The following is a 27,051-nucleotide window of genomic DNA, read 5'->3' as shown; positions in this document are numbered from 1 at the left end:
AAGATGATGCCTTTAGATCTCCTGTACTTGGTCACCCCCTAGCTGGCAACTTTGTGCAATCCCATGAGGCCCTTCTGTAGGCCTCAGTTCCTTATATGTGACTACTGAGAGGTGATTAGGTGAGAGGATGTATTCCAGATCCTTCTGGCTTTTAATGTCCAGGCATTAGACTTTAAAATGGCTGGCTAATAATAGCTGGATAAAGAACTTCAGCTTGCCAGCCAACTTAGGGCTTCCTTCAGAGCTCTGCTACTCACTAGCTATGTTGTTCAACCCCATGGCTCAGTTTCCTCCCTTGCCCAATGGAATATCCCCTTGCCCTGCCTCATAAGGCTGCGGTAAAGATTAAATGTGTACAGAAGACACATTTCTAAAGAGTTTGAAGTGCTGTATAAATTTTAAGAGATACTATTGTTTTTTGTGGTTGATCATATGGGCTCCATCTTGAGTGGCACTAGGGGGGGGCCTTGGCATGCTTTGGGGTGGGCATTTACCTTACATCAAGGTCTGGAAATAAGCAAGGAAACAAGCTACATTTCAGCAAGACAGGAGGCCCGCGGTGGGGATGAAATGGGAAGCAGTTGAAGGATGGCCCTCAAGGAGCAGTCTTCCCCACTCTTGGTGTGGCAGGGTGGGAGAGGAGCACGGCCAACTGTTTTTAAATGCACATGTATAGATAATAGTAAAACTGTAAGGTTATCTTATATGTTTGTTGGATCCTGGGAAATTCACATTTTTCTCTGTGTGTTTTCTAAATTTTCTATAATGCATATGTATTTCTTAAATCAGAATAATAAAAATGTTTTCTTTAAAAATTGGAGAAAATCAGTTTTTACAAATGTGGGTTCATCTTTTTCTGCTTAACCTTTTTCGTTTGATTAAATAACTAATAAAAATCTTTTCTTGAAATTAGGTTATGTCTTGTCTTCCAAGTCAATGTTAGATTTCTATGCCTTTCACCTGTATGTTTTCATAGTTCAATGTGACTAGGTTGTAGAAAACATCTATTTAAATTCTTTGAATATGTTAAAAAGGTAGTTGGAGTTTTACCTGGTTTAAATATTTTAAGTATATCGGAGTGCAAAAATTAGTATGCCCCTAAACCTGTTTTATCTCTATTTTATTCAAACACTGTTTTTTTAAATAGGTTCTTACCATTGACCTGTAAGATCCACTTCCAGGAGCTCATCCTAAGAAAATAATTGGACAAGTACGTGAAGAGAGGAATGTTCATCACAGAATTTTTTTGTGTAATAAAAACCATGGGACAATTTAAATGTTCAGAAAGAAAGGATTGGCTTATAAGTCACGTAGTCATTATGGAAACATAGATGTATATTTGGTCTGTAAATGTATTGTTCCTTTAAAAAACTTAAAAAGACACACACAGGCACACACGTATTTTCTGTCCTAAGAAGTCTATGTATATGCATACAAAAATGTGTACAAAGATCAGTGTTTTTTGGTAATTGTTGACTTTAGCTAGTGGATTATAGACTTTTACCTCTAGGTTTATTTTCCAATTTCTTACAACAAATACAAATAAATAGATACATGTATATATACAAATATACAATTTTCAAATGTGAAAATTAAGGCACTATTGAGTAAAAGGCTTTGTTTAATGGCTTACCTAGCTAGATCTAGAGGTTTTATGAGATAGCCTTATTATGTAAGTAAATATGTCATTTGCCATATTAAAAGGCTTTCCTAGATTAATTCTCATTTGGACATAAACTAGGAAGCTCTTTTACCCTCAAAGATGGGTTTTTAGTGACTTACTAAATTTTACCTGATTTTAATAAGCATCTATCACTTTATTCCTCAGTACTTCAGATATATTTTAGTAAAATGGAGCTAATATTGCATTTTATTTTGAAGATTTTAGATACTGTGGTAAACACAGACCCTGCAGTTAGATATATGGATTAATCACTGTGGAGTGTGTTATTTATGGTGCCAAATGTTCATTATCGGTCATTAATCAACTGTAACACTGTTCACTGAGTACATGTAAAACTGTGAACACTTACTCCATAAGGCGTACACCAAATAAAGTTAAGCGAAGTTGCCTACACAAGACTAACAAGTGGAAGTCAGTAACCAGTGCTCTGTTGGGGTAAGTAAAGTCCAGTAGCATTCCACATACTCACAGTGTTCAAGGCCAAGGGAACCAGTGAGTTACCTAGTTCAGGCTAGTTAGGCCCAGAGTGTCTCCTGCACTAGGAGCGGGTCCTTGAGCTGGCCTTGAAGGAGGGTAGGGCCAATGGCAGCGTCAGGAAGGAGACAGAGATGGGAAAGGGGGGTTCTCCTGGCCTTGGCCAGGACGCTTCATAGCAGTCGGAGTACTAGACAGGTGATCCTGGGTTAGGTCATAGCAGTGAAAACTGACAGAAGACCCCACAGAAGGAAGACTTCCCGTAGCAAGAGCCTTTCACTCACCCTGTGACCCAGAGCCATTCCCATAGCTGATGTAATAAACTGGATCTATTGCTGTCGTTTGCTTTGGCTGCAGTGAGAGCATCTGTAGTGAGCACCTGTGCTTTCTCTGTGTGTGGTCAGATGTCTTCCTGTCTGTACATTTTCACCTTTTTTAAGTATTAAAAAGCAGTGGCATTAATTATATACATGATACTGTGCAGCCATCCTGCTATTTCAAGTTTTTTTTATCACCTCCCAAAAGAAGCTCTGTGCCCATTAAATAATAAGTCACTGTTCTGTGGGCGTGGTGGTGCACTCCTGTAATCCCAACGCAGGATGGTGGATCACTGCAAGTTTGAGACCAGCCTGGGCTACAAAGTGAGCTCGAGGCCAGCCTGAACAGCGGAGCGAGACCCCGTCTCACAAAGAGACACACACACACACACACACACACACACACACACACACACACACACGCGCGCGCAGAATCACTGTTCTTCCTCCCTCATTACAAACTAAGCTACTTGCTGCCTCTGTGTGTTTTTGCCTTTTCTAAGAGCCTCATGCAAGCAGATTAGTTTTTGTCCTTTTTCATTGGCTTTTTGTCCTTTTTCATTTTGTTTTCAAAGGTCTGTACATGTTGTAACATGTGTCAGAACTTCATTATTTTATGTCTGAATAAAATGCTACTAAATGTTCTTTTGGAATGGCAATAATAGTGTTGCTTTTGTTTCTTTTTTTAAAAAATAACTTTATTTGGAAAATTAAAAATCATCAACCTCATATCAGTTCCTGGAATTATTTTGAGCCTTTACACCTCAAAGCCAAGTCTGGGAACTACGCTGTGGTACATGGTGCATGTTTGTCATGTTCTAGCCCCTTTTGGCACCATCATAAACGATGTGTAATGTGGATTCAGTCGGGCTGAAAGGGTGCTTGCTGATGGCTTTTTTTCTCATTCCTGTTTCTGGTTAACAGTTTTCCATCAAGAGAAATACCATTTGGTGATTCCTCAATGCTAGCATTTTCTAAGGCAGTAGAGGGGTACTTTTCTAATATGAGGCAATAACACAGAGATGGGGAGAAGTGTATACAGCTGAGCAAGCAGTGGGATCCAGGAAGCAGTCAGGACGGGAGACCAGGTCGGGTCACTAGTGGTGTCAGTCTGACTTCTGAGTACGCTATGCTGACAGCCACCTGCACCTTGGTGTTGCTGTCCACGCAGCCACGTCCCACTCAGGTCAAAGTAGAAAGTCTGTGTATATCAAATAGAGTATCTGGCGGGGCTTAGCCCAGATTTCTAGATATTTAGCTCTACTTAGAAATTGATCACTAGAGTTTTAAATATTTCATGATTTTCTTAAACAGTCCAAAGTCTCCTCTAAGGAGAAAACTTAAAATGCCTCTCTCTGGATGAGAAGATGATTGAGAGCTGGCAGCGCTGCACACATTTCCTAAGAGTGGTATGGTGTTGTGCCACGTGTCTGCAGTCACTAGACAGACTTGTCAGGAAGTGTTCGCTACACAGGAGACACCACCGTCCTGTTCCTGGAGCTTTTGGGACAATGAAGGAAGACGCTGCTGACTTGTGGCCACGTTGTACCACACGTGTGAGCCACAATTTGAGCGCAGGTAGAAGCGGATGAGGGGCATTTTTGTAGTAAAAGCTCAAGAGATGTGTAAGAAGTTCCTTGAGTTCACCTAGTTCAGGCCCAAGACATGAAACTTGATCAATTTCTTGATCCTGCTTCTAATCCAGAGCGTTTTCTTCTATATGAAAGAGGGTAGCAGGAGTGACCTGGTCAAAGTGTAATGAGGTAGTTTTGATCTGTTGTAATGAAAACAACACTTAAAGACTCAGAGGGGAAAAAAGACTTGTGGGGCTAAATTAACCTGGATTTCACCTGTCAGGGTAAGGAAGCTACTTTTTATTGTTATTTATCAATACTAATAATATGTTTGTCTCCTAATTGAAAAACTATAACCCAGGGATGCTTTTTGTCTTGTTAATATGTTACAATTGGGGGCAGTGGAGAACAAAAGATTTAGATTTTAAATAAATATTCTGATTATGATATGTTGGAGAGAGTTATCAATTCCCAACTCCCAGGGATCTAGATCTGCTCACCTAATAGACTATTTATTACTCAAATTAACTTCTTCTTGGCATTTCAGTAAAATCTATTTAATGGCACCTTCCTAGATTCAGATACTAGACCAGCCCAATAAGAAATTATTTTTTTATCATTGTAAGTGACCTAAAGACACCTGGCTCTGTGGGGTTGAGTACATAGTGTGATAAAGAAAAGCTAGCCTAATTTCTAATTGTTCCTTCATAAGGCTGTCTGTCGGATCATGTGTGTGGCTTGGGGAGAAGGCTATCTGTTTTTATCAGGTAAGAATCTGGGAAGGCGGAAGGGAAAAACAGAACCAAAAAGCCAACACACAGAAAATACTGACCGTGTGCCTGGTGCTTTCTAGACACTGGGGTGTTCAATCTTCACAATAACTCTGTGAACACAGAGGTCATTTTCCTTTATAGATGAGTACATTAGCATCAGGGGACCGCATCTGACACCTCACTAGGGATGTCTTGAACCAGTACACCTCCACCTCCTGCTCAGTTTCTAAGGATTCTGTTGAACTGCCATTGCACTGCTGGATCTTTTGAGGTTCTTTCCCGTGTTTTAAGGATGTGATGAAGAACACAGTTTGGGAGAAGCTTTCTGTGCTGGCTAGCACCTCTTCAGCAGCCTTTGTCCTGTGTCCGTCTTGACTGTCTTTTCTACATGTGGCACATAGTAAGATTCACTACATAACTGATGAACAGATTTGCTATTGAGAAGCTTCTGAGAGATGGGAGCTAGACTTCAGCGTGGTTCTTGAGAAAATCACAAGACAGATTATTCACATAAAAATGCAAAAGAATGCTATGTGGAGAATAAAGGAGTTTCAAAAAAAAAAAAAGAATAGTCACCATAAAATTAGATGCACAGAAAACTTTTTTTTTTTAACATTTGAGAATGTTTGATGTGCCAGTTGCTCTGAGTTATACTAAAACAATTTACAAAATTAGGGTCAGGTGCACCCGCTGTCCTCATTAATCACTCAAAAGAGAGCCCAAGATGGATTATTTTCTTGGATGGCCAGTCTTCTGCTATCTGTAACTGATATGATGCTGGGAGACAAAAGCTAAAACAAAGTACCGAGGCAGGTGTGCCTGATCCCTTTCTCAGCCCTGAGTGTTACTGCACTAAGCAACACACACAGGAGAAACCCGAACCATTGCTACGTTCTGCAGAAGGGCGCTGCCTACAGGCAGGAAAGTGAGCACGAAGTGGGACCATGTAGATAAGTGACAGCAAGGTAACAACAGGGACTGTGCATTTTCCATCTCATAAACAGGCCCCAGTGTGGAGGCCTGAGGGGTACAAGGCCAGACAGCAGAAGGACAGCTGGGAACTTGTGGAGTCACTCAGCCTTCGTGGCTTGGTGATACAGGGCTGGCAGTGTGTGTAACAGGTATCTCCAAGGGCAGGGCTCAGCCGTGGCAAGGTGGATGGCAGCTTGTGAAGGCCAGGAAACGTGAGGGGGGGGGGGAGACTGTCCCATGGTGTACAGCCAGGCTCCTGCCCCGTTCTCAGGCTGCTGGGTCTCCTGCTTCCATTTTAAAGTACTCTGGAAGGATTCTAGTAGCACCCACAGGAAGTACTAGGATCTAAGCTCTTTACGCTCAGTCTCCTCTAAGGGATAAACCTGAGGTTTGGGTAAAATTCTCATTATCCATAGATGAAAAATTTTCCTCACATGGTTTAGGACCCTGTAGAAAGAGTTCACATAATTAGTCAAGAAAGCATTATAGGAGCTGGGGATTTAGCTCAGTGGCATAAGCACCTGCCTTGCAAGCAGGCAGTTGTGAGTTCGATCCCTGGTACCGATAAAAAGAGAAAAAGAAAAAAAGCATTTATAGTCATGAACCATTCATATATTCACCAAATTTATTATCTCCCACGTGCCTGGCATTTTTTTCTGGATGCTTCAAATAGAGCAGCAGACAAAAGACAAAAATCCCTGCCTTCATGGAACATAGGGGTTTTTTCTAAAATATTTTCTGAAGGAAAATTGAGATAGCATGTGCTTTGGTCTATTGTCTCAAAACAAATGACTCCTACAGCTACTCCACTTGAGGTGCACGCCACAAGAGTCATCCATGGGTGCCCATAAGACAGGTACAGTGAAGCTCATGCAACTGCATGCATCAGAGGGAAAGCTGCAAACCTGAAGATCACCAGAAAAAGGCATCAGTAAACAGGTTTATAACTTCATAGTGCTCAAGCATAATGGTTTCCTGTGGAGCTCCAGGATCGGAAACCTGGCTTTTAATCCAGCTGCACCACTCATTGGTCGGCAACATGGGGTTAATAACAGTATTTATCTCCCAGGATTATTTGAGCCTTCCATTAGAAATGTGAAGCTATTAGAATAGTGCATAGCACAAAATAACTTAATATTAGATATGTTTATATTGCTGATAATGGAGTACTACGTAGCAGTTAAAAGTAATGGACTGTATGTATCAGCATGAATAAATCTAAAATATATAATGCTCCATTTTTTTCATTCCATAAATATTTATTGAGTGTCTACTATGTTCCAGGTAGTGTTCTAGGTACTTGGGAATCACCAGTGAACAAAACACAGATCCTGCCCATGTGGACCTTGTATACCAGAGGTAGGGAAATGGATATAAAACATAAGGGAATTATGTGCTACATTAGGAGATGATAAGTAATGTGACAAGGGGGAAGTGAAGGAAAATATGGGGAATGCCAGAGTTAAGGTGCCGAGTTGGGTGAATGTTAAGACAACAAAATACATGTGAGAAAATGTTAATGATTAACTCCAGGTGGTGAGTATACAGGTTTTTATTATATTATTCCTTTTGTTGTTCTCTATATTTAAAAACTTACATTTATATGGTATATTCCTGTCTTTGATACAAAAGGAAAAAAACGAGTCTGAAATATTAAGGTAGTTGACTAAGAAGTAAACATTTAAAAGAAGCTAAATGAGATACATATTTTTTGAAAGATTCTAAAATAAATGTTGGAGCTTTAATGTTCATGAGAGATGGGGCTGAGCAGACCCACAATGCAAAAAATGAGAAGTCCTGCAGTAGTTAAATGTGGGAGCCAATGTAATCAGAATAAATATAAACAGGCAACAGTCACAACTAGGACATTTCTTAGTTGGAGACTCAGAAGTGATAAACAGTAAATTCAGGCCTAGGCATGGATGTCATGCTAACTGCTGGGAAAGCTGTTGACTAACTGCCCTGTCTTCCTTGGGAGCTCTGTATTCGGAGGTGTGACAGTGTGCCTAACTGTTACACTACAGCTGTAAGACTCCCTTGGCTCTTCTGTTCTGAGGAACACGGATGTCAGGGCTGTAGCTGCAGTGGCCCCCGGTCCCTGCAGAGTGGGAGCTGCCGCTGAGGTGGACAGGGGATGCTGGCTGTCTTGGTGTTGCTAATGGGAAGGAAGACAGCCAGAAGGGCTTTGTTAGGTCCACAAGAGCTCACAAAACACATGGCTCCCCCATGCTCTGACTGTATAGACCAGGGGTAAAAGTCCATCAGGGCCACATCCAAGCTGTGTAAACTTAAATCTTGAAGTGCTAGGTTTTTTTTTTTAATCTATCAGCCAGAGACCGTATTGCCTCATAAAACTGTTATGAAGGTTAAGGAGGGTTAATACATACCAAGCCTTTTGATCAGCTATTAGCACTCTTGAAAAGAAAATTTATTAGAACAACCAAACTTAGCCAACCATGAGATGACTCTTAAGACAACGATGCTGACATACACTAAGGTTTAAATGCACTCGGGAGGAAAGTGTAACAGAGCATAGATGTATTTACACTATTAGAGTGCAAAGTCAAAATAAGAGATGGATGTATGTGACTAGGCAGAATTTTCAAACAGACTTTATGGTTAGTATAAACAAAGTTAAAAAAAAACTGTTAAACTCTAAGAAATTGACATTCAGAATGAAAGCTACACTCCTAATAAAATACTGTGTCAGAAAAAGGACATGAAAATGCAGTTCCCGAAAGAATATCTAAGTGACCAACACACAGAAGAAAAGTATTAGTCTTTTTAATGATAATCAAAGAAATATGAAACAAGCTAAACTTACTCATAGAGTACTGGTTAAATTACTGCATATCCACATGAATTAGTTGCCGTATCATTAAAAATGTCACAGAGGACTATTTCATGAGGTGGAAAATAACTTGGTATAAAAAACTTGGTAAAACTGTGGTTTGCTCTACATTATGTTCTTGTTTTTACATAACCACACAAAAGATGAAATGAAACATGGGAAGATACATAACTGTCTCATTCCTGTAAAGAAGACCAAGCTGTTATTAATAAGTTATTTTTAGTTGGAGCAATATAGGAATCTTCCCTTTTTCACAGTATTGCATTTCAAAATTTTATGCAGTAAATGCATAAAATTGAAAAAGAAAAAATGACACTTAAAATGTGCGTGGGCATTTAATATAGGAGCCAGTTTGAAGAATACCAAATCTGAGAGGCCAAATCTGAGAGGATTTGAGTATCATTAAAGGGTAAGAATGGCAAAGATTAGGAAAAGGAAAAAGGGAAAGAAAGCTCTTTACTAAGCCATTTAGTAATACAGAAGGCATTACAGACTGAAAACATCAAAACTGTGCGATTCAGGCAGGGAGCAGAGCAATAGCTATAACACTGTTTGAGGAACAGGTTGCTGAAGAGCTCCGTGCCTCCGCGGGCTCGCTTTCACACCCACACATTACTTAATGTTACAAAGGAAGTGGATGGAGCACTTCACAGCCGGAGATCAGGGGCTCCTGCCTTGAAGTACACGAGCGTCACCTCTGTAGCTCCCTTCTAAGAATGTCCAGCCTGCATCTACTTGTGAGGAAACCACCAGACACCCAGAATGCAGCATCCTCCGGCCAGCTAATCTGGACTCTTAAACGAGGGACCTGCAGGAGCTGAGGGCTGTTCCAGACTAAAAGACACAGGCGGACCCAGTAACCACACATATTACTTGGAAACCTAGAAGAGCACTTTGGGAATCATCAGGGAATTATTAAAAATTAAAAATTTAATATTTTATGGGTTAAACCTAGTGTTTTAGATGTGATAACAGTACTGTGGTTCTGGGAGAATGCCTTGTTCTTGGGAGCTGCTTGATAAGGAATTGAGGTCTACAGAGTTATGTCTGCATCTTATTTTCATCTTCTATGAGAAGCAGAACACTGAAGGCAACATGTTAATGTCTGGTGATGAGTGAAGGGCAGGCCTTGTTCCCTGTGCTGTTTTTCAACTCATTTGAATAGATTTCATTGTTTTCTAATTAAAAGGTTTTGGTGGGATTCAGATAGAAACCAAAAGGGGAGAGAAAACTGTAGAATCTGTAAGAGGCAAGGTGCTTAATTCCTCATTCAAACAAATGAACTTTAGGAAAATGTTAATGAGACAAACAGAAAATTTTGGGCATTGGGGGATTTTGATGAACTAAAATATGAAGTAGGTGAAAGAAAATTTGCCATCTGGTGATAATTTCTGCAGCTAGGATAATTTCTAAAGATGTGTGGGTATTGATTTTCCTAGCCTGTCAACCTTTACATGTTTGAAAACATCCATAGTTAAGTGTACAAGTCAAAATTAAATAGTAAGTGAGTGAGCCAGTGACTATATACTATCTATATGATTATTATTAAATAATTACAGCAAAAATGGTAAAGGGGGCTGGGGATTTAGCTCAGTGGCATAAGTGCCTGCCTTGCAAGCAGGCAGTCGTGAGTTCGATCCCTGGTACCGATAAAAAGGAAAAAGACAAAAAAAAAAAAAAAAAAAGGTAAATTGGAGCTCTAGGTTAGTACCTGGGTTTCTCTCACACTAATAATTTTTTTTTCCTTTTTATCGGTACCGGTGATCGAACTCACAACACCGCGCTTGCAAGGCAGGCACTTCTGCCGCTGAGCTAAATCCCCAGCCCCCACACTAGTGATTTTGAGTGAACCCAGGGAAACTGGGGGAGTGAAAGATATGAGAACTGATTGTCTTTTTTTTCCCTTTTATTTTCATTCTTTCATTTTACATAGTACATGAGACCCTTGACCTAAATAAAGCAAGCTAACGCTGGGCATTGTCCTCACCACCTCCCAAGCTGGTGGAATGGTGTTTATTGCTTCCACTTAAGTTGAGAGTCTTTGATTATCTGTTTTAATCAATTCTTTATTTAGCTCGAGGAGATTTTATTGTCCCATATTTTCAAGAGGGTGTTGTGGCTCCTGGTGCTCATTTAACATTTAGGTGAACATAAAGCAAGTTTTTGAAGGCCAAAATAAAAGACATGCATCAGAGCCATAAAGGTGAGAAACATTCGTATTTTTGCCCACCTGTGGTAGGAGATGGTGGAGCCTACAGGCAGGTGTGTCTTAGCAAGTGACCAGAAAGTGCTCTTGGCCCATTATGATGCTAAATAATTTAGTTTTTACTCTAAGGTAAAAATCTGTAAATAAAAAAGAACAGCAGTTTCATGTTGTTTTCTAGAGAGGAATAGTATTGAAATTGTGATTTGGTACCTGTTTTGTGCTGCAAAGTCTTTTTAAGGGAGACAGGGAGACTACTAACTTCTAGTCTGTAGTATAAACCATGAGGAGGAAACAAGAGCAGATCAAGAAATGTATATGAAAAGAAAAATTCAACTCTGATAATGTTTAACAAATAAACTCATGAGTGTGGACTTAATAGGAAAACAAATAAAATCAGATTTAGAGGGAATATCAGGTGTGGACCAAAAAGAAAAATAACTCTTGGAATAAGCTTCCATAGTTGTTTTTTACATTAAGGTAGGAAATAAAACTATACAGTATTATTTTACCTCTGAACATAGTTTTCATAATTTAGACTAAATACCATGATTGATAGAAATGACTTTAAAACGTTACAGTGTTCACAAATATGAAATGTACCCTCTTGGGGGAAACGCCCAGTAAAATACTGTGGACCTTGACTTAGGAACTCAGCGCTGCCCGAGGGCTTGGTTGTAACGCAAGTGGTCAGTGCAAGGCTCAGGCTCCTCTGCACAGCTTTCGGAGTCTCCTGTGGACAGCTTAGAGAGACATCGGCCCAGGATTTCTCAGTGAGCCCCATTCAGGGAAGGGTGTCGTGATGTTCCTTCCAGAGCTCAAGGGTTAAACTAGGAGACGTTGCCCGGTATTCACGTTGTAACTCAAGGCTGTGGTCATAAAATTCTGGTCATAACCCAAGTTGTTCCTGTGTCAGGCCAGTTGTAACTTGAGAGTCCACTGCATGTGTTTCTGAAAACGCATCTGCTACTACCCTTACATTTTTTTCTAAGGTGTCTTATAATGTTTGCTTATATTGGAAGTTAAGATTTAGATTTATGACTTGGACTTTTTAGTCTCGGTATCATCAAGGTCAAATAATGACTTTATTGTGGAAACTATCAGTCTCTCATTCAGTCTTTGTACTTTGCCTTTCTTACATATTGTGTTCTGTGTCGGTGGGCAGGTGAAAGTTGCCACTTCTCTTCGCTGCAGTTTGATCAAGAGGCAGAAACCGTTTCCTTCCCCTCCAGCATGGGCCGGGAGAGTGGCAAGCTGTGGGGAGCAGTGGGAGCCCTGCACTGCTGCTCGTGGCTGCTCGGTCCCCTGTGGTCTGGGGAGGGCCCGGGTCAGCGCCGCCAGGCTCTCCTGAGGCCTGCCTGGACCTTCCTGTCCCCCTTAACGTGGCACAAGACTGCAGCTGCATGGCTGACTCCAGGCAAGACAGCAGAACTGGCCCACGGAGCTCAGCCAAAATGCTGACCCCGAGAATGACAGGGTCATTCCCTCAGTGACGAGCGGGCTCCCCGGCACCTGGGGTGGCTACCAGGAATCATTTTTATTGTGTGTTTTCCACCTTGCAAATACCCCACATTTCTCTCATGATCTTTGTTTCCCTGACGCAGTTTCATGTTCTGTGGACTTCTTCTAGCTTGCCAAATTTCTCTTTCAATTTGTGGCACTGAGAACTGAAACCAGCGTTTCAAATATGTTTTGCCACTTAAATTTTAAGCCTTAAAGTCTTTGTTCCTGTTTCCCTGCAGCCTAACTCATAATGAGCCAAACCATTAGTTTCTTCCTTCTCTCACCCCCCATTCTCTTAGCTTGTCCTAGAAGAGACAAAAATACCCACCCTGCAAGGTCCAGGTGTTGCCTTCTGTGCAGGGCTTTCCGCACGGCCAGCTGTCCCTGCCCTGGAGTTCCCAGTGCTTTAAGCACGGCTTTCCCCACGGGGTCGTGCTAGTGCGAGGTCCCGGCTCCTTGGCTAGGCTGGGAATTCTTAAAGCATCACAGTACTTTATCCTTCTAATACTTCACATAGTACTCGGCATATGTTAAGTGCTCAATAAATACTTAGTAGCTGGGCTAAATTAACTAATAGACTTTGGGCAACAGAATATTTTGTGACCTGTATTTTCTCATGAGTATCAAGATAGATTATCAGATTACTGTTTAACTCAAGAGCTCATGTCCTTTGGCTTTCCATTAAAAAGAAAATATATTTGATTTAGATAGTTTTTCCGCTTTTTATGTTGCCTTCTGAACGGTTGTGGCAGAGGTTTATTTACTGTTTATGGAATGTTAATTTATTCATTTTTGACAACCAAAGCATTTGTTTTGTTTTCTCATCTCTCTCACCCAATGCATTGCTCTAACGATCATCTCATGACATTTATTACCGTGGCATGTGAAGCGGAGGCGCTGCGTCAGTGTGGCTTGTTAGTACTGACCACACAACAGTAACTTGTATTTGTAAAGTGCCTTGCCCTTTATGTTTTCCTATGCCTTGACTCACTGAGGCTTCACAGCCTTGTTAGTAGGTTAGTAGGTGGGGATCTTACGTTTTAGGAAAACCAGCTTAGAGGGAGGACGAAGTCACCTGACTAGATGGTGGAGGAGGCGAGACTGAACCCCGCTCTGGCAGAAAAGCGCAGCGCTCACTTGGTAGTGTGGCTCCAAGTCCATCTGCACTAGGATTTTCCTCCTTGCTGGAGAAGGACAAGGAGGGGAGGGAAGGGAGTTAAACCGCTGGGCCTTCTCTTTGCACGCTTTGCCTCTGTCACTGCCCTCCCTTTTCTGTCCTTCCGCCTTGTCAGTGTCTCTATGCCGACCCTGCAGCGCCCGCTGGATCGGTGTAGGAGCTGAAGGGCTGCGAGTGTGTCGGGAGCGAGGGCAGGGGCGCACCCGAGCTGTGCCAGTGCTGGGTGCTGTGCCAGGCGTCGCCTCTGTGCTCATCCATTGGCACCACCCGCCTTATGCCAAGTACCATCAGGAGTTCAGATGGAAAGTCGTTTCTTTCAAACACTTTTTATTGATACATGTTTATAGTATAAGGATTCTGTCCATCCTGGGGAGTTGGTACATGGACATAACTCATCCTGATTGTCGTCTTATTTCTTTGAAGTCTTTTTTACAGCTTTAATACCCTTCTGTGGTTATTGCTTTAAAGGAGGCACTGCCTGGTTTTTCTTCCCTGTGGTGGACAGGCTTGGGGAACACTGGGTTCACCTCTTTCCTTCTCTTGTGCTTTTCTCCACTGGTCTAGGTTATTGTTAAAATGTAAAATATGTTACACACACATCATCTTTGTCCACATTTCATACCTCAGCAAGAACTAGTTTCTCAGATGGGTCTTTACAGAGAACAGCTCCACGGAAATGGGTCCCAGGACAGGTAAGAGTTTAGGGGCCAGGGGAAGGGCTGCAGCATGGGGCGTGGAACCTGAAGCCAGGTCTCCTGAGGGCACCGGATCTGGAGAGCAATGGCCATGGGTGTCACCACACTGCCCACCCGGCCTTGTAGCTTTATCCTGAGTCAGCCCTGTTTGCGGCAGAAGGCGCTGGCCAGGCGCCCCCCAGTTTTAAGGGCTGGCGACACACAGCCCTTCTCACCCTCTCCTGCCTGCTGTTGAGGGGCGATGCCTGCGGGGATAATAAGCATTTGTGTTTTTTTTTTAAATTGAGGCTTACCGACTGCAAACCTGGTGATCTCAGAATCATAAACTGCTAAACATTAGAAACGGAAGAAAAAAAAGAAAAGAAATGGAAGGAAATTGTTCCTACCATGACTCTACGTGTAATTTAAAAGCCTGCCTTCGTTTCTCCACTTTGCAGACAGCTGCAGCGTGACTTTCCCATGGCTGCGATTTTCAGCACGGATGACTTTTTCAGCAGGGAAGATGGTGCCTATGAGTTCAATCCTGACTTCTTGGAGGAAGCTCATGAATGGAACCAGAAAAGAGGTGATGAATTCCTTTCCCAAATCCCAGGAAGCCCTGTTGGGCACATAGATCTCAGCTGCTTCACGATGACTAACGTTTATGGAATGAACTTAATTCAGAGTTCTGCTTGACCCCAGCAGAATTCTGCAGCTTAACCTGTTTAGGTTCTAGGGAAAAATTACTGATAATGGGTTCCAAAACAGGTGGCACTTTACAGTTGTACAATGACACTTTATAACAAAATATGACAAGATATGGATGACGCTCACCGTTCTCTATTGCATGTTGTTCACTGTTATGTAAATTGTGTTGCAGCAAGAAAAGCAATGCGGAATGGCATATCCCCCATTATTATTGACAATACCAACCTCCACGCCTGGGAAATGAAGCCCTATGCAGTCATGGTAGGAAGCGGCATCATTCTGCATTTTCAGTGTGGCCATTTGTGAGCAAGTTGAAACATTTGTTCTTTCTTCTTTTTCTGGTCTTCCATGATTTCATATTACTAACAGTTCTTGAAAGGGGCAGGTGAAGAAGGTTTATCTTAGTGTTTCTCTGCTGTGTAGTGGTTGAAATTCGCTGAGATACTAATCTCACTTCAGGGCACAGTTTTTAAATTCTCCTTGGTAAACAGTTCTGGTCTGCATTTTTCTTTTTTTGGATCTGCATTCTGAACAGTTTTCCAGTCTTGGTTACTTTCCATACAGAGGAGTTCCACTGTAACTTGCAGGAAAATATTGGGCTAATTGATGCATGCCCTGGTTACACGTTATACTAGAACTTCCTTTGGGACTCGGGATCATAGCACTGTGTACAGTTGTCACCTGGGAGTTCCAGGGCAACAGAATCTTTTAATTTAGAAATAACTTTAGGATTATCACTATAATCCTATTAAGGCAGTAGCATAGAAATATACATATAACTCAGCTCTCCAAGGAAATGGGACCCAGGTCAGGTAAGACTTTAGATACATTTTTCCCACACATACTTTGTCTCACCCTAATAGATTTTCATTCTCTGTTGGGTACAGAAAGGACAAAATATCCACTACCACACAAGGTAGGGCAGGAAGCAGGCGGCTTCACCTTGTATCATGAATAATCCCCGCTGATAACTGTAAAGTGAGTATCTCCCACCAGACTCATGGCAGTCTGTTTAGGCTTTAACATTTCTACTCAGGCCCAGGCTGTGGGACCTGGTGAATGTGAGGAGGAATAGGCATCACCTCTTTGTATCAGTTCATGATTGAGGTCATGTGGGTGAGAAATGAAGAGGGCCAGGGAGAGCTGCATGCATTCATGCACATCTCAAAACAGGAGCCAGGGATGAGAGGCGCCGGGAAGGCATCTACTTTTCATTTTCTGGATATGTACAACTTTCTCAGCCACCTGCAGCTATTAAGGAGTCTCAGAAATTAGATGTTTCATGATATGATAGTTGAGTCCTTCCCTAATTAGCAGTGCCCATCCAAAGAGTAAAGAGGAAACCTTTATCACTTTTAAAAAAAATGTATTAACTGACAAGTAATAGTTGTGTCAGTCCATGTATGTAAGGTGCAGTGACGAGTTCAGGATATTTTGGTGATCCATCACTTCCAATACTTACTGTTTGTGATGACATCTGAAATCTTCTATTTTGACTTTTTTGATACAATGTCAACTATAATCACCCTTCTGTGTAACAGCACGTGAGAACTTACCCTACTCATGAGAAAGTCTTTTTACTTAGCTCTTTTCATTTTGTGTTTTGTAACACAGTAAGCAAAAGTAATAGCAGAAAGTTGTTTGAGATAAAGCAGGATTCCTGGGTGTTTGTATGGGGACTGTAATTGTTTTCTAAACTCAAGGCCACTGGATGAGTCAGACTGTTGAGTAGCAGCTAGAGCTCCTTCTGGAGGGATGATCATGTAAAACACACAGCAGTCACTTCTGCTTCATAAACTGTGTTTCCATGGCACTGTCATTTTCTAAGTCAAGGCTTGAGGACCAGAACAAAGCATTTGACAGAAAGAAATCTATGATGAGCATACAGGACTTTGAGAACGCACTGAGTCTGCTGCTCACACCTGCGTTTGGGGTATTTTAAACTAGTTCAGTAGTGAGCTTTTAAAGATGTTCAATTTCTACATGCTGGGCAAAATCGACCAAACCTAACATCGCGAGTTATAATCTGAGAGTGGCTAAGTATGGGAAGGACTGCGTTAAGATAAATTACGGCATTGGGTTACTGGTCAAACACGTTTTAGGGACGCTTTGTAGTAAATGTTAACTGGCAGCATAAACGTTCCCAAACATACATACTATGTCTTCAATGTTTTATGTACTTTTGAAAAATCAGGCACTTGAAAATAACTATGAAGTTATATTCCGAGAACCTGCCACTCGCTGGAAATTCAACGTTCAAGAGTTAGCAAGGTACTTCTTTGTTGTTCTCGCTCCTCATTCTGTATCCTGCTGTTTTCAGGTATTTCAGGCCGAACAAAAGAATCTTTTCAGGCTGGAAATGGACTGGTAGTTTTCAGGCCAGAAATGGTAATTCTTGGAAATCGGTAACTTTGAAATTATTGATGTGAAGACTTAAGTTTCGGGTCAGTTTTCTAATATAATGCTAAATCTCAGCTTGATCTTGATCCTTTAAAAGGACACACTTAACATTTTGCTAAATTGCTTCATTAATGAACATCTAAAAGCACTTTCCTCTGCATGGGATGGCACGTCAGTGGTGTTTTTGCATTTAGACTAAAGATCTTTAGATGTTGAACAGTATGTGGTTTGTTTATTGCTTAGATGCTGCTTCTAATCTATAAAGCAATAAATGTCCAAATAACACTAACTTGGTTTTGAATGCATGAGTTCTGATATTCAGTTTGTGTTCTCTGATATTAATGTCAGTGACTTAATCAGTGAGACCAGAATTTACTTTTTGGGAATAAGGGTAGCTCATTTTATGATTACAAGTAGCTAAGTTTCCAAAGAGGGTCTGAGGTTCACCCCGGGAGGACCCCAAAGGTGACTGTTAACCCCTATAGCATGGACTCCATTCTATAGTTGGGCTCTGGTAAACATGTTTCTAGTTATAGTCTCAGCTGATACTTGTGTCTGCTAGAGTTTAAGGTTGTTTTAATAAGCGTCTTTTAGCAGGCTTAGGGACTGATAGGCCTGAACTGATGATAAGTATGTGCATGCCATTAAAGTCAAATATGTGATTTTAAAAAATCTCATGGTATTCTTTCATGTTTTAAAACATATAATTGGGATTATCAGAAGCAAAGCGTTTCTGAAGGTGCCTCAGGGTAGTTTGAGGGCATGCAAGGCAGCATGAAAACTGGGACAGAGCCTGGAAGACAATGCAATAGCAAGAATGCTTTTGCCAGTTACATATGAGGAAGAGAGTGCAACCTTTATACAATGCAACAAGGAAAGCACGTTGGTATTTCTGCCTTAACTGTTTATGTTTTTTTTTTTCCATGTAGCAGAAACATTCACGGAGTCCCAAAAGAAAAAATACAACGAATGAAAGAACGGTATGAACATAATGTTACCTTTTACAGTGTACTTCACGCAGAAAAACCGAGCAGAATGAACAGAAACCAGGACAGGAGAAACGCACCGCCCTCCAGCGGTGCAGGACCCTGGAATTCCTACACAGGGTTTCCGAGCCGGAGGGCTCACGGCAGCTTCACGAACGGGAGCGCCTTCAGCAGAAGGGGCGGCTGTCACCATGGATACTAGAGGCCTCTCTTACAGCCATTCAGAATTTTCCTAAATAAGGTTTTACTCAAGTTTTGGTAATTATTGTTTGTTCAATTTTAGCAGAGCTCTGATTCCTGTGTAAATAGTCAAACCCCAGAGTTTCCGAGCAGAGGTTACTATTTTCATTATCACCAACAAGAACTTGTTAAAGTGCACCTGTGTGCATGGTCTGACGCTGGGCATTCTGCAGAGTTAATTACTCTTTCTCTAGGGAAAGAATGAATTTAAAACTGAAATCCAAGAACATAACCCATTTCACATAGGTTCATACATGAAAGTTTATATTAAATATAAATTTTAGTACTGTTTTATTAGTCCATTGTTTTTTCAAAAATTTCACCTTTACCAGGAAAATGAGAAAGATGGGGGAGATGCAAGAGGCAGAAAATGTTCTTAGTGCTGTTGCTACTTGATAATCTATGTATCCAAATACGTGAGACATGTCACTAATGATACCGATTTTCCTCTAAAATGGAGAAAGTTTACACATAGGGAATGCTGTTCTTCAAAGTGTACACCCTGGGAAGTTACCCCTTTATTTTAATGATCTGCTACTGTTAAGAGCATTGGCAGTTACACAAGTGACTCAGGAAAATCAGTGTCATTATTTGTCACCCTTTGTGTTTTACTGCTTTATTCAACAGGATTAAACCTCTGTCTGTGTCGTTGTGTAAATAAAATTAATCTGCCTTCCTAAAACAATTTTAAAAGAAACAAGCAATTTTTAAAATTATGCCTATAAATGTAATTACTTGGCAGCCGAAATATTTGGGAGTACAAGAATTAAGCAGCCTAGGATAAAGACCACACAAGAACAGGTAAAGCCAGGCACGCTGGCAGGCAGAGCAGTCGTAATGTTTCATTTACGTGGCATCGTTGGAGACAATAAACTACCACGGCTCTGGAATGTCTCTCTTATGTGGGTACTGACCATCTGAATCCAAACTAAACTCCAGGACTTAAGATCAGATTAATCTGGTATGAGGCCATGATGGACAAGCCACTAGGATGTATGCTCTTATTTATTTTGGGCCAACAGCTTCTTTCTAATGTTCTGTGAATTATTTTAAGTGTCTTATATAATGGTGCTTTTATGGTTATTATAAATTGTATATGGTATTGCATTTATATGGATTTATCATTGACTTTTTTTGGTTCAATAAATGTACCTAAATCCCTAAGAATTTAATCACGTGATAACCAATTTTTGTACATCATAACTTATTTATTAGTCCAACTTTAAATGTAAAGACAAAAGCAACTTGATGTTTTCCTTATATACATCTGTACACATTTGAAAGTCTTTTTAGTCTGCATGGTGGTGCACACCTGTAATCCCAGCACTTGGGAGACTCAGGCAAGAGGATCACCGTGAATCTGAGGCCAGCCTGGGCTACAGAGCGAGACCCTTGCTTCACAAAAACAGAAGACTAGGGGCTGGGGATTTAGCTCAGCGGCATAAGCACCTGCCTTGCAAGCAGGTGGTCGTGAGTTCGATCCCTGGTACCGATAAAAAGGAAAAAGACAAAACAACAACAACAACAAAAAAAAAAACCCCAGAAGACTATTTTAACATTCCTTTAACATTGTGGAAATCTACTCAACATCCTGATGACTACCAGCAATGTATTTGTAATTTGTTTGTTAGCATTTAAAACACTGGTATATCCATTGACTCAGAGCTTGGCTAATATACATAAAAACAGTACATTTTAATGAGTCTAACCAATACAGTTAAAAAATTCTGTATGTTTAAGAACACAGTATCCTGTAATAACAAGCCTCTTAACAATACTCCCACTTTCCAGGCCCTGGTAGTCCTGGGTATTGTAGTCAATATAGTTACTACAGAACCAGCTCAAAAAGAACGGCATCACCTGACATGTAGAGGGAATTACCGTCAAGTCTGCAGGAGTAGCCCACAGGGCCAGATTCAAGCGCCCTGGTTTGGCTGCCTGGTTCACAAGGGCTGAGCCAGGTAATCACCACAAAATGGCTCTGGGCTACAGAGCCAGAGGTTTTACACACTTCAGTGGGCTCCTGGCCCATTCATGTCTCTGCTTTTTCTAGATGACCTCTGAAATACTTGCTTTGGAAGCCTAGAAATAACTAAATGCCACCAACTTTCTCCCACTTGGAAGCAGCCTGGCTTTCACTGCCGTGGCTCGTCTTTTGGACCTAACGCTGACTTGCATTACTCTGCTAGTGTTTGCATCATTCATGGAGCTGCACGGGCAATGTAAGCACATGTGCTCTCACTAAGTGATGCTGACTAAGATCACAAACTTTTTACCACTTAGTCCTATCACGCAGGATTCTCTGACAGCTTTCTAAGTTGTCATTTCTGGGAGGTAACACACATATATATTCAGGCTTTACACTTTGTTCACACAGCTTGGATGTTATTTATAACTCATTAAAAAGGAGTGTGTTTTAGATATCTTGTGATAGATGGTCATAAAGCGAGTGAGAATGAGAATACAGGAGGTGAGAACAGTAATTTCTAGAATTCAAAAAGTTAAATCCTTGAAAACATAATTTTTCCTGGTCATGTGAGACTTGTTTACCGACCGTTCTGCAGTAGAACATTGAGAATGAATAGGGGGTGAAGGCCACGTATTTGGGGTGGGCACTAGGAATTGAACTCAGGACCTTGTACTTGCCAGGCAGGTGCTGTGCCACTGAGCTAAATCCCTGGCCCCTATATTGTTTTATGAACAAAACTTAAGTTGGAGTAAGACTATCAGAACACTTAATCTCAGAGTGTACTATTACATTAATGTTTTTTGGAAGTGAGATAAGTTATGGATCAGTTAAGAAAGGAGGAAACTTTTTTTATGGTGCTGGGGATGGTATACTGCCAGCCCACAAGTTAGTATTTTTTAAAAATTGGTACTGGGAACTGAACCCAAGGCCTTTGCATGGAGCTGTCCCCTACCCTTTTTATACTGAGAAAAGGTCTCAACGAATCGCTTAAATTTGTAATCCTCCTGCTTCAGCCTCCCATACATAGTGCTGGGATTACAGGTGTATACTACCATGCCATGCTTCACAAATTGACTTTTTTTGGGTACTAAGGATCAAACTCACGACCTCACACTTGCCAGGCAGGTGCTTACGCTGCTGAGCTAAACCCCCGGCCCACAAATTGATTTTTAAAAGGATTTGTCCTTCTAGCTGGGCCTGTTGGTATATGACTGTAATCCCAGCACTCAGGAGGCTAAGGCAGGAGGATAGCTGCAAGTTCAAGGCCAGCCTGAACTACAGTGCGACTCTGTCTCAACCAAACCAAACCAAACCAAACCAAACCAAAAAGAACTTATTCCTGACTTGAAATGTGTCTGTAATTAGATTTGAATACATGGTATTATACACAGGTTTTAAGATATATTAAAACACCTGGTTTAAGAGCTTCCTCATGCCATTATGTAGCTCTTGGTTAGAACTTTATCTCTTTATTTCATATATAAGGAAGTAACAAATGTTACTTGTTACTTTTGATTTGATGGTGGGTTTACCAGGCAGTACATTCTAGGTCCTATCATACTGCTAAAGACAAAGCAGGTAAATCAGCACCAATTTGAAAGCCAGTTTATGAAGTTCCATGATGATGACCGCTTTGCTTTAAAAAATTAGATTTAAAATCTGCTTCTGACTTAAGAATTTGAATTTAGATTGAAGTAATTTAACTTCAGAGATCATATTGGGATCATACAAAGTAGTTACTTGGAGGGTTCTCTTTTTCTTGTATCATGCTGGTTTAAGGATAAAGAATTAGTGAGAAGAAAACCCACTATAATATATTTATCCCGACTTTTGAACAGGATGGAACGATAGTAGAAACCAATGGATGTGCTAAGGAAAATTTTCATAGGAAGTTACCTCTAAAATACTCCTAAAATAGGAACTAGACTGAAAGGAATTATCTGCGTCAAAATTACTAAAAACTTTTTTCAATTAGTAATGATGTGCTCTAAATGGGTACATTTCTTTGTAAAATAATATTTGTGATCAAACCCAATGAAAGATTTAAATGAGTTTTTCTGATTAGTTTATAAATGTACAGTCTTAAGACATACAGTTAAAAACAGAACTGAGCAAGAACATTTGTGATATGCAAATGGGCAACTGTGAAACTATTAGTCATGGCTTTTCTTGTTAAGCAAATACTGATAGGCAGTTTAAAACTGTACCAGAAACTGGAAAGGTTAAGACTCAGTAACTATTGTCACTTATGTTTTTGTCGTCTTTGTAATCTCTTGGATAAATTCTTTATCCTACTTGTGTCCTGCAAGTTGCTCTTGCATTCTCCTGTGCTGGCTTGGGAATTCTCTTGTCCTGTGACCAGAGGCACAGCACAATGACCTTTCTGTCCAAGATAATCTCCTGAACTGGAAGGAGCAGTCCTCCTGGATTCCCTGGCGGATGGAAGCTGATTTTCTCCTGCAGAACCAGACAAGAGGGCTTGGGTGTTTATCATTGCAAGTTCTTCATCAGCTATTGAATTGCTTTCCAAAAGAGAAACTGCACTGGCTTTTTTAAGGGGAGTCATCTGAGGAAAATCCAACTCCTTTTTTTTTATAGGTGTTTCATACTTAGTATCACAAATCCGTGGTGGCTGAAAGGCCTTCTGGGTAGCTGGGGAAACAAATGTGCAAATGGGACTCACGGGCGGCGGTAAAGGCACTCGACTCAGGAAATCCAGGGCTCTTCTCTTTTTGGAGTTTTTTGGGTCATTCACTGCTTTCTGCTCTGCACAAGACTTTGAAGTTATTTGGGCTGCTATGGGTGTGGACACAGACTTCCCTTTTGGGCAACAAAGTGACAAAGCGCTCTGATAATTTATCTCATCACTCGGAGAAGACATCTAATAAAACAAAAAGTAAACTATCATAATTATGTTCTAGCTTAGAAAACTATCAAATTAACCTTTCACTAGAAATACCGTACAAATATCACAGATATTTACCTAATTGCTAACAAATGAGTTCAATAAATATTCATGATGCTATTTGTTTCAGAAGGAAATAATTTTGCATAAAAGGATATAAAAATGACATAAAAGGAAGATGAAGAGTAGCACAAAGACCAAAAAAAGAGTTGACATCACTTCTGCTTAATCTTTTTAAAAAGTCATTGATAGGATGAATGAAGAGAGACATTTTAAAACCATCTTAACATACTCTGCCTGAGTTCTAATACCTACATTTTCAGCTTTGTGTCCCCAGGTAATTATTTTTTGTGACAGGGTCTCACTATGTAGCTCAGCCTAGTAACCCAGGTTGGCCTCAAACTCCCCGCAGTATCTGGCCGCAGCCTTCCAAGTGCTGGGACAGCAAGGTAATTGTTCAACCTCTTCCCATCACAGCTCTCATCGGTAATAATAGTTTCCACAGTTGTTTTATGTCATTGTTGTGAGGATTAAGTGAGCTGATACAGCTATACTTACCAAGCGGTAGCTATTTAGGTTAGCAACAGCAGACTTGAGTTTGATTTGAACCATCTGTAATTTTGGGGGGTTGTACTGGGATCAAACTCAAACACAGCGCCTGTGTGGCAGCAAGGTTTCTCACACTTGCCGCACGGGCGCTGTGCTGCGGAGCTGCATCCCCAGCCCTGACTCTTCTGTGATTTAGTGAGTAAAACCAACCTTAGAATCAACCCCATTGGAATGGGAAAAAGAAACAGGCAAAAAAGCCTTTTCAATCACGTGGGTATTAAAATGCTAAAAATGAAAGCACTTGTTGCAAAGTGTGTCCCCAAAGACATTTTTGCTTCAGTGACAAGATACAGGGGCAGAGGACTTAGCTCAGTGGCATAAGCACCTGCCTGGCAGGCACAAGGCTGTGAGTTGATCCCAGTACCATAAACCCCACAAAAAACAAAAAAACAAGGTACAGTTTCCAAATAGCCTATACTTATAGTAGCTACATAACAATTAACCACCCTACTTAAGCTGATTGCATTTTATCATGTTTGCTAATTACACACTAGACTTCTTTCCACCTTATGTAATATTTCTTAAACTTGTGTTAACTCACCAGGCACTTATTTCGGGTACCAAGGCCTGTCTGAGCAGTGTGCAGCTCTGATGTACAGTCTGTCGATGGGGGGGCCCTCTTGGGATCACTTACACCGAGGAAATGTGTCAGCTTCTCTGCTGCATCATTGCAAAACGTGTCAACGTTCTAAGAAAGTAATTTGGAAAACCTGATTTGTAAGTTGCAACAACATACATGTTTTCAGATATTATTTCCTTTAAGACTAGATCTAAAATATTCACACTAGAACAAATGAGATGCCCAAAAGTTGACAGCAGCTGTCAAACATGCCAATGCAAAAATGCACAACCAAAGCCACAGATTTAGGGGACCCTCTGGGGGAAGGTGCTGAGGAGGAGGGCAAGGAGGGAGGGTGCCTGTGAAGGAAGGAGACGTGAGGAGCGCCAGCCATCTGGTTCAGTCAGAGGCTTCGTGGTATTATGAGACTGGCGCCTCTGTGCTGGTTCCATGTGCATCTCACAGCAGGGAACCATCACATCCACGGGGCACTCTGTAGGACATTAAAGTCAAAGCACTGCCTCACTCCTCACGTTTGTCCCTCAATTAACTCCAACGATATGCGGGTTAACCACGTGGAACTGGTTTTTAAGGAGCCACGCTGGTCAGATACCAGCAACCTAACAGATACCAGTTAACTTAATGGTGTAACCTCATGCCTGAGAGTATTTTGTAAAACTTCAAAAACCTGGGGTGCAAACACATATACACAGGAAAATGCATTCCTGGGATCTGAAGCAAGTAATTTTAGTGTTTCCTACTTGAGATTAATAGTATCTTCATTCAAATCAGAGACATCACCTGTGTAAGATACCAGATACATTAGATAAGAGTTTAAATGTAAACTACCAGCTTACAAATCATTAAATAATCGACTGCCGCTTCCGTGAGCCACGGTGACTCAGTGTGGTTTCCAGGTCGCCTCCGCGTCCCATCTCAGCTCTGCTCCCTCCACGTCAGGCTTTCCCACCCAACAGCTGCCCCTCCTTTATCTCTTCTTGGGCAGCTGACACATGGGCTACCTCACCGGTGTGTACTACCACAACTACCCGGCTTACGCTACTTCTTGGTTCTGTCAAAGTAGGAAAACACCAAACGGCTCGGTGATGAAAAGCACTTTTACCTCGACAACAGTTTTCATTTTGTTGAACCTCTCTTGGAAGTGGCCCTCTTTTGGACTGGCAGAAAACACAGAAAAATCTCCAGCAAATAAAGTAGGAATTCCAGAGTTGGATTCTGGTCGCCATTGGAGGTTGCTTGCAGCAACTAACATGTGGGGTCTAATAATATCTTCATTAAGATCTATCCAAAATTTTACTGCCAGAAAATTATAGCATTCATCTGTCAGATAGACCAGAGGAGCAAGGCCTAGAATGAAAAAGAAAAAAAATTAATAATTTTAAAACGCAAGAGTGCTAATATTATAGTAATATTTTATTACTTTGAGACAGGGTCTTGCTGTGTAACCGAGGCTGGCCTCGCACTTGCTGCGATCCTCCTGCCTCAGCCTCCCAAGTGCTAAGACTACAAGTGTGTGCCCCACACCTGGAACAGGCACAAATGGTAAAAATAAGTCAAAATAACCGAATTTTTCTCTAAATTGGGATTTCCTTTTCCAAAATGTCTGTTGCTTAAGGTAACAGATCAAACTGTGGTAAATGTCCGTGCCAACATGTTCTGTCCCTGAGATCGCCATGATGCGGGCACACTCACAACCTGAAGGTGAGAGAATCTGCAATCCTGCTGGGAAACATGTGGCGATGCCTCCTTAAGTGACACAGACATTAACCTTTCCATCCAGCAACGCTGCTGCTGGCACTTCACTCTGCAGACGTTTCTCAACAATAACAAAACACACATGTACAACAGTGCAGCAGACAGCTGCAAAAAGGAGGGCCAACTCTACCAACGCTGCGATTTCCAACGCTGTGCTAAATGAGATGAAAATGGTACAAGAAAGGCTGGCTTATGTTATCCTTCATGTAAGTATAAAACAAGAATCATCTCTTTACTTGTGCAAAAGTAACAGAAGCAGCCTTGAGGCAGTGACCCCGCCAAACCGTCAGTTCCCACAGCTGTGACTCTTCCAAGCAGTGACAGCTCTTGATCCTGAATTCCACGTGCTGCTAAAAAGGAGCTGAAGTTCCGTAGGGAAGCGGAACTGGGGCAGGGAACACACGAGGTGAACCTGGGACATCCAGTGCTGCCAAAAGGAAGTGGGCAGCATTCAGAGGCAGCCTGCGGAAAGCCCAGCGGTGACCGCTGGGGCTCCCAGAGCAGTGCGCGCACAGGGAAGGCAGAGGATTTAACCCACAGAGCAGGGCACTTCTGCGGCAGCAGTGACGTGAGCAAGCCGGAGGAAGAGGCAGCACTGCCGCCTTACAGAATCCCAGGGAATTCTAATTCACATATATATAAAATAAATGAAGGAAAAGAAGTCACCATTAGGAAAATACTACAGTAATAACTGTCG

The 27,051-nt window shown here is 41.4% G+C and overlaps 2 protein-coding genes across 26 annotated transcripts in view; one reads left to right on the top strand and one right to left on the bottom strand.

Annotated features, from left to right (window-relative positions):
• Positions 1 to 19,708, top strand: part of N4bp2l2 (NEDD4 binding protein 2 like 2) — a 145,496-nt gene extending 125,788 nt beyond the window's left edge. For 6 of the 19 annotated variants that reach the window (XM_023560478.2, XM_005007031.4, XM_005007030.4 and 3 more), the window contains 2 exons: positions 14,661 to 14,788; positions 15,083 to 15,398. In XM_023560478.2, coding sequence (XP_023416246.1) covers positions 14,661 to 14,788; positions 15,083 to 15,154 — 200 coding nt within the window. In that variant the 3' untranslated portion in view covers positions 15,155 to 15,398. Of the gene's footprint in view, positions 1 to 1,147; positions 7,154 to 14,660; positions 14,789 to 15,082; positions 17,355 to 18,239 lie in introns of those variants that run through there. The other 13 variants (XR_010041767.1, XR_010041778.1, XM_063232604.1 and 10 more) reach the window with 11 other exon arrangements.
• Positions 19,709 to 19,723: 15 nt separating this feature from the next.
• Positions 19,724 to 27,051, bottom strand: part of Brca2 (BRCA2 DNA repair associated) — an 86,923-nt gene continuing 79,595 nt past the window's right edge. For all 7 annotated transcript variants that reach the window (XM_063232597.1, XM_063232600.1, XM_063232599.1 and 4 more), the window contains 3 exons: positions 25,702 to 25,946; positions 24,561 to 24,707; positions 19,724 to 23,386 (listed from right to left, as the gene is read on the bottom strand). In XM_063232597.1, coding sequence (XP_063088667.1) covers positions 22,748 to 23,386; positions 24,561 to 24,707; positions 25,702 to 25,946 — 1,031 coding nt within the window. In that variant the 3' untranslated portion in view covers positions 19,724 to 22,747. The remainder of the gene's footprint in view (positions 23,387 to 24,560; positions 24,708 to 25,701; positions 25,947 to 27,051) is intronic.

Source organism: Cavia porcellus, unplaced genomic scaffold (genome assembly GCF_034190915.1).
Source record: "Cavia porcellus strain 051 isolate PalLab524CR breed Dunkin Hartley unplaced genomic scaffold, mCavPor4.1 scaffold_21, whole genome shotgun sequence".
NCBI lineage: Eukaryota > Metazoa > Chordata > Mammalia > Rodentia > Caviidae > Cavia > Cavia porcellus.
Note: the sequence above shows the minus strand (reverse complement) of the source record. Positions and strands in the feature narration are given on the sequence as shown.